Source organism: Leishmania donovani, chromosome 10 (assembly GCF_000227135.1).
Source record: "Leishmania donovani BPK282A1 complete genome, chromosome 10".
NCBI classification, from domain to species: Eukaryota; Euglenozoa; class Kinetoplastea; order Trypanosomatida; family Trypanosomatidae; genus Leishmania; species Leishmania donovani.
This window is the reverse complement of record NC_018237.1, coordinates 535,942-543,437: the sequence shown is the minus strand read 5'-3', so window position 1 is coordinate 543,437 and position 7,496 is coordinate 535,942. Positions and strand designations below refer to the sequence as shown.

General features: G+C 54.3%; 2 protein-coding genes across 2 annotated transcripts; both read right to left on the bottom strand.

Annotated features, from left to right (window-relative positions):
* Positions 1-2,386: 2,386 nt before the first annotated feature.
* LDBPK_101430 (hypothetical protein, conserved) lies at positions 2,387-3,322 on the bottom strand (the record flags this gene model as incomplete). The annotated part of the gene is made up of 1 exon (XM_003858927.1): positions 2,387-3,322. The coding sequence occupies one exon, from the start codon at positions 3,320-3,322 to the stop codon at positions 2,387-2,389; it is 936 nt and encodes a 311-aa protein (XP_003858975.1).
* A 2,348-nt stretch (positions 3,323-5,670) lies between these two features.
* Positions 5,671-6,621, bottom strand: LDBPK_101420 (hypothetical protein, conserved; the record flags this gene model as incomplete). Its single annotated transcript, XM_003858926.1, has 1 exon — positions 5,671-6,621. The coding sequence occupies one exon, from the start codon at positions 6,619-6,621 to the stop codon at positions 5,671-5,673; it is 951 nt and encodes a 316-aa protein (XP_003858974.1).
* Positions 6,622-7,496: the final 875 nt, after the last annotated feature.

Genomic DNA, 7,496 nt, shown 5'->3' with positions numbered 1-7,496 from the left:
ATCGCCAGCCAGCAGAAGGCGGCGCCACAGGCGCAAAGCATACCGTACATGAAGACATATGGCTGTTTCGCGAAATCCTTGGGGTCGGCAACCCCACTGGAGATGGTCGACGTCACCTCACCACCGAGCGTCACCGCACCGCCAAATTCGCAAACAGAGGCTACGATGACAATCTGCGTGAGGGTGAGAATGCGCGCACCATACGTGGTACCAAAGGCGTTGGCCAAATCGTTCATGCCCACACCGGCGCCGGTGAGGAACGAAACGAAGCCGCCCACGATGACGATCCACAAATAGGGGTTGACATTCGCCATTTTCGTGGTACTGGCGTTGATCTGTTTAGGTTCCCGAAAAGGTGGGCGGAGAAGAGGAGCCTGGAGTTGAAGGGGAGACGAAGAGATAAGGATTGAATAACAAATGAATGTAGTCGTATAGCCTTGGTTCAGCTGAAGAGGATGGCAGGGAGGGGAAAGGTGAGTGAGTACGCGTCTGAAGAAGAGCACAAAGCAGAACACTAAAGAAAAGGGGGCGAGATGACTCAAAACGGTAAAGAGAGAGAACGTTATATGAAGAAATAGAAAGGATTATCAAGTGAAACAGTCAGGGTGATAAAGAGGAGAGACAGGAAAAGAGAGCGAAGAGAACGGCAGCTTTTGGAGTTGAGGATCGATGGAAAACGTTGATGCGTGTGTTGCCCAGTCGAGTATAGCAGGGGCGGTGGTAAAAGAGGCGAGCGCATCCGTTGCGGTGCATCGTTCGCGCATATGTGGAGAGCAGGGTGAGAACAAGAGAGAGATGGTGCACAAGGGGGAGGTGTATGATCACATTTCTATTCACAGACAAGTAGCGCGCGAGAGGGAGGGAGCGGGACAAGGTCGAAAAACATGAAACGCCACAAGTTCCTCTGGCTCGGTTGATGCTCATTACGGAAGTGAGACGGCTTGTGGTGAGGGGTAGGGACCTCGCCACGAGCCACAGGACCTCACTTCTCCCTCCCTTCACAAACAGTTGTGGGTGGCACACTCGAGACTCTCTGAGAAAGAGAATGAAGAAGGGCCTTGGCAGCACGCCTGCGAGAGGACAAGGGATCTGAGGAAGGAAGAAAGCATCTCACGGCACTTCAGCACCATCTAAGTGCCGGCTATGTCAGTAGTGACTGCTTTCTTTCGTTCACCCTCTTTGTTGAGATTCATTTTGTTCTCTGTGCACAAGGGGTGACACCGTGCTGCCGTGCCTGCCTTTCTCTTTTGGTCTCCTCTTATTCGGCCTTGTCCGCGATTCGACCAGCCGCGACATTGTCCTAGAGTGGTCTAGAGGGGGAGCATGAAGGAACAGGCAAGCACGAAGAAGAGGGTGTGCTCCGGTACGTCATCGCAGAATAATAGTTGCTCAGACGCAGAGAGAGAGAGACAGAGATGTCGACGCAAGCCATCACAGAAACAAAAGCAGATGCAAAAAAAAAAGATATACAAAGTCCCAAAACAGACAAGAGCAAACACAGAGCAAAACTTTTCTTTTTTAGCCAGTCCCCGTTCTCATACCGTATGATCTGACCTCCACCCTACCCCCGGCCCGTCACAGCGTCCCCATCGCGTGGTGCCATGCAGCAGCAGACAAGTGCTACCGCAATGCCCACGTGGGCACCGCAGCACAGCCTCTGCCTCACACTCTACCCGCCCCCCTGCCTCGCAGGTCAGGTCGCCTCACAGCCGCTCCCATGGTGCCGGCAGCCACCTGATGCATCCCCCCCTCGAGGTGGCTCAGGCGCCCCACACCTGCAGGCAGTGCCAGGGCGGGGTGAAGATGCATTGGAGTGGCATTGGCACTGTGCCCATGATGTGGATGGCACACGCGTGTTCGCTGTCTCAGGCCGCTCCAACGCAACGCCGTCCACCACCCCACCGCCGACATCAGCAGCCATGCATCGCTCTGGCATCCTCAACCGCGTGGGTGATTGTCGCTGGCACAACCAGAGGTGGCTTGACATCGACAGGGGTTAAGAGGGTGCATGGCTTCCCCTCACGCAGAGTCGGGGTACTGAGCCCTGACACCACACACGGAGAGGTGTATCCTCACATCATCAGGAGCATAGAGCAGTCAAAAAAAAAAACGAGAGACATTCGTGAGGCACCAAATAACTCTCAGCCACACAGTGCACGTCGACAGAGTGAAGTAAAAAGGGTGGCGAAGGGTAGTGATGGCGCTGGTTAGGTAAACTAGTTTAAAAAGATTGCCGGCGGCAGGCACAGCTGATCACGAAAGTAGTAGGGGCGGTAGTGATGGCGCGGACAGAACCGATAAAAATGGGAGAAGACTACAGAAAGCACCGACAATGTGAAAGTAATGGGCAGCGGAAAGTGAGTAGGAAGGCTGGGAATCCGATGGCCTAGAAGATCATTCGGCCAACGATGTTACCATATCCATCGAACGGGTAGTCAATGGTGATGCGGCCCTCGTGGGTGTCGCCAAGACCGCTGTACAGGTCGCACTTGCCATCGTTGCGCATGACGATGCCGGAGGCGAAAACGCAGTCCTCGAGGGTCGGTAGCTTTGCCGGGCAGGGTGGATAGCACGACTTTGTTCCAATCACATGCTCGGTTTCCAGCTGGCGTGTCTCGGCGTCAAAAATGAAGGAGATATTGATGTATACCGTGAGCGGCTCCCCAGATGGTTTTGTGTCGTTGTACGCGAAGTGGCCGATGCAGCCAATTTTACCGCTCGATAACAGATACGCCTGGTTCACGCCGCCCCACGTCCCTGGCTTGATGAAATCGATCGCCTTCGCCGCTGCGATGACCTCCGTTGTTAGGTGGTCAATGGTGTCGACCGTGGAGAATCCTACGTATACTTCCGCCTTCGTTCGAACGCGCGAGAAGACGCCGAGACGGCCATCTTGAAGCAGAACCACGCGAATATCCTTCATGTAGTCAGGGCCTGTCGTGAAGTAGTTCAACTCCACCGGCGTGCCACGGTAGAAGTAGCCGTAGTAGCTGAGGATCTCGTTGCCGTTCTTGCGAACGCGCGTGCCGCCGAAGATCATCTCCCCTTTCACATTTTGAATGTACGGGTCCTCCAACTCCCAGCTGAGCTCCGGCACCGCCGTGAACTCATCCTTGCCCGTCTCCTCGAAGAGCCGCACATGCGAAGCGGCCCAAATATCGCGCTTTTCAACGCGGCCGTAGATGTGCGTCTTGCCCTTGTAGGAGAAGGGAACGGAGCAGTTGTACACGTCATAGCCGTCAACACCTTTGAAAGTGAGCAGCACGCTCTCGTAGACACGCTTGTTGGCCTCGAATGACGCCTTGAGAGCCTTCAACGACATCTGCACACTCTGCACTAGAGAGAAGTGTGTATGGAGGAAGAGAGGACAGCAAGTGCGTAGTTGTGTATGTATGTGTGTGTGTACGTGCACGAGCGTAATGGCAAGCCCCAGACAGTGGAATAGACACACAGTGCCGGTGATCGGACAGATCGCGGACACACTAAGGACGAAGAGGGGGGAGGTGGCGAGTGCGTAGAACGACAGAAGCGAGAAGTCCACAAAACAAAGAGGGAAGAGAGACAAAGAGGGCCCAGCAGTAACTAAAAGGAAAGGTGGAAGAAGCTGAGAGGGAGGGAGCGGATTCTGGGTCTGGGGTTGCCTGCCGTATTGTCGAAACAACGCGTACGAGGACACCTCTGAGAGCAGAGGAGGGCGCAAAGGTTTGGAAAAAGGCGCCCACAGGAGAAACACGAAAAAGCGTGTGCCACGGAAGCAAAGAGAGAAGTAGAGTTCAATGTTGATGCCGATATCTGCGTGGCTGACGTTTGGAGAGTGAACAAGCGGGTTTAGGAGCGGCTGCGTGTGCCCTTGAACTCATTCATCCCTCACAAAGGGCGTGTACTGCGTCACTGCAACGAAACCGCGTACATCCTGCGTGCGCGTGCCATATGCGTCGGGCTGTGGAAGAGGACGATCCGTGAGAACCTTCCTCTCAGCAGCACATGGGCAAAGGTAGGGGTGAAGTACATTACACCGCCTCTTGTAAGTGTCTCCGTATGCTGGCTGGCCACCTCTTCTACCATATATCTCCCTGCGTTGTTCAAAATGAATCCATCTAGTGGAAGAATCGTAAGAGTCGATCGGCGCGTGTGTGCGTCTTCGTTTGTTTGCGTTTTGTGCGCGGGTGTGTCGGTGCGTGCGTTTGTGCGTATGTGCGTATGTTTGGATTTCGAGATGGAACATACAAACGGGCGTTCCAGAGATACACAGAGAAAGACGCACACCGGCACACAGACCACACAGAAACAGGCAGGCTGGGAGAGAGAGCTAGCTCAACGAAAATATGGATGGACAAGAAATACTGGCATCGCACCAAAAGCAAATCAGGATGAAACCCGAGAGGAAGAGAGCGACAGAGCAAGACGAAGCTAACGAAGAAGATCAACAGAAGAAGACACATGCACGCAGGGAAAGGAAGCACACAGAAGCACGCAACACCGCTCACAGCAGCACACACGGATGGAGAAAAGAGACGGGCTCAGACAGAGATGGAGACCAGCAAAAAAAAAATACACGACAGAACAACAGGCCGCGCGCACATACATACACAGAGACACAGGCACACACCCAGGTACACAGAGGCACACCAATACACACACACGTGTATAGAGAAGCGAAATAAAAGACAGTGCACCGCAACCGTGTGTAGAAGTGTGCTCGTGGTGTCCAATTTGGCTGCACATCGAAAGGAAAGCGGACGAGCGAGATAGAAGGGAAAAGGTGTAAAGGCTGCAACGCACCACTCCGTCGCATGCGCTTTGCCTCGATTGCAACAACAAGTCATGATGGGGGTTTGCATGAACTACACCGCCACCCACAAGCACACACATCCAGTCGGCACGAAGATCCTTGGCGAATCGTCGTGCGGTAGCTTGAACTTTATGCAACGCCGCCTCCACGACCTCAGAAGAGGCGCTACACGAGCCGCAACAACAGCCACGTCGTATACCCTCACGCTTTCCAGAAAGACAACAGGGCCGCTCAAAGAGTCGCCGTTTGTGGCGTGTCCATCTCGTCCTGCTCTCGCTGTAGTAAGGGCGTGCGCTGCAGCTTCGGAGAGATGTATAGGGTGAGGCGGTGTCGCGCACTGCCCCAGACATCCAGCTACCCACCAACTCTCTGCTTACGGCTGCACTCACTCCCGCGCGAGAAGAAAGAGCCGAGGCCTTATCTTTTCGTGCGTTTTTGTTTCGTTGAGAGCGAGGACGTGTGGGTACATTTGTTTGAGTTTGTGTGTGTGGGTGGGTGTCTTTGAGCGAAGATCAGAGGTGAGCATACGGGTGTGCGTACGAGTAGACCCTACTAAAATTAGCTATAGAGCAAGAGAACGAGCACGCACGCACGGGCACACATGTAAAGCTGTCTCAAGGGAAAGAAGCAAGAGGAAGGGGAAGTCGCCAGCACGCCATTGAGCACAAAAAAAAGCGCGTGTGGGATCTCTATGTCAACGTTGAACCAGAAGCAAAAGAGAAACAAGAGGAAGAAAGAGAACACGTACACGCCCCCTGTGGTGGAGCATTCTTTGGTGAGTTTGGGGAACGTGCATATGAGTTTGTGTATCTTGGCCCGTTTGCATGTGAGTGTGTGTGTGTCTGGGTGTGTGTGTGGGTGAGTGGGTGAGAGGGTGCTCAAAACGAGAGCTGATCAACGACTGCACCACATCCCTCGAACGGGTAGTCAATGGTGATGCGACCCTCACAGGTGTCGCCCAGCCCGCTGTACAGGTCGCACTTGCCATCCTCACGCATAACGATACCAGAGGAAAAGGCGCAGTCTATGAGCTTCTCTGTCTTGACAGGGTAATCCGGATAGCAGCTACGGGTGCCAATGATGCGCTCCATCTCTGCTTGCTTCGTCTCAGGGTCCAGAACGAAGGAGTAGTTCAGATAAACCGACGTCGGGCGGTCCTTGTCGTCCTTGCTGTTGTAGCTGTAGTGTGCGATGCACCCAACCTTGCCGGAGGTGAGAAGGTACGCCTGATTCACGCCGCCCCAAGCACCGGCGTGAAGGACATTAAGCGGCTCTGCCTCATTAATCACCTTTTGTGTCAACTCGCTCAGGTCGTCGATGATGGTGAAGCCGATGCAGGTGTAGACATCCGTCTTGGGACGGGAAAAAACGCCTATGCTGCCATTCGCCAGCTCCACACAGCGAATGTCCTTCATGTTGTCGGGGCCTGTCGTGAAGTAGAGACCCTGCTCGATCCCGCCACGGAAGAAGTCGCAGTAGTAGCTTAAGAGGCGGTCGCTGACCTTGCGAACGCGTGTGCCGCCGAAGAGGGCTTCACCCTTCACCCTGGACACGAAGGGGTCCTCCAACAACCACGTCATCCCGTCCGGCACCGCCGTGAACTCATCCTTGCCCGTCTCCTCGAAGAGCCGCACATGCGAAGCGGCCCAAATATCGCGCTTTTCAACGCGGCCGTAGATGTGCGTCTTGCCCTTGTAGGAGAAGGGGACGGAGCAGTTGTACACGTCATAGCCGTCAACACCTTTGAAAGTGAGCAGCACGCTCTCGTAGACACGCTTGTTGGCCTCGAACGCCTTTTTGGCCTCACGAACCACCTGGGGCGAGCTCATCTTGCCGGCCGACTCAAATGTCCGTGTGAGTGAAAGAGAGAGGGGGCAATAGGAACAGCTTCGACTATCTTGGCGTGCCGGTGAGGATAGAGGGGGCGATACACGTTAGTAAAAACGGTAGCCAAAGAAGAAAAGGGGGGAAACATGCACAGAGGAAAGGGAAAGAGAGAGAGACGAGACCTATGCAAGTTTATGTATGGTTGATTGTCTTCGATGATGTATGTGTTTGCCCAACGCTACAAAAACAAGAACCCGCTGAACGGCCCAAGGAAAGCACGGGAGATACTGAAACGAGGAAGTGAGGCGAGAGAAGAGAGGGTGTGAGATGAGGGAAGCGAATATGCACAGGGTGTATGCGGGTGTGCGCGTGGGTATGGATATTTGTAGGCGTGGCCTGAATCGGCTCCCTGGTGGGCTGCCACCGCCAGTGAAGCGATATAGGGTACGAGTATGGAAGAGAGAAAAGGGAACAGTGGTGGTACACGTGGCGGAGAGGAGGGGGAGGTGTGAAGTTGGGTGTGTGGCTCGCAAGAGCCGTCACCAAGTGCAGTCCTGTGAGTGAGTAATCGAGGCGTCACGCGCTGACGTAATGAGTTGGGGCAGAATGAGCACGCAGACCTGCATGGAGGAGCCCTTGGTGTTCCACCACCGCGGCGGCGAGCAGGGGGTGGACACAGACAAACATGAACACTTGAAAGTTGGGAAAAAGGGGGCTGCAATTTCACTGGAGAAGAGGAAGGAGTAGCTATACTCAGCCAGTCTTACGAGGAGCTAGATGAAAAGGAAACGCCACACCGGCACAAATGCGGAATCACAGCAGAAAAATGGGAGAAATGCGCAGCAAACAATAAAGTGCTGGAGGGGGAGGCCAATGA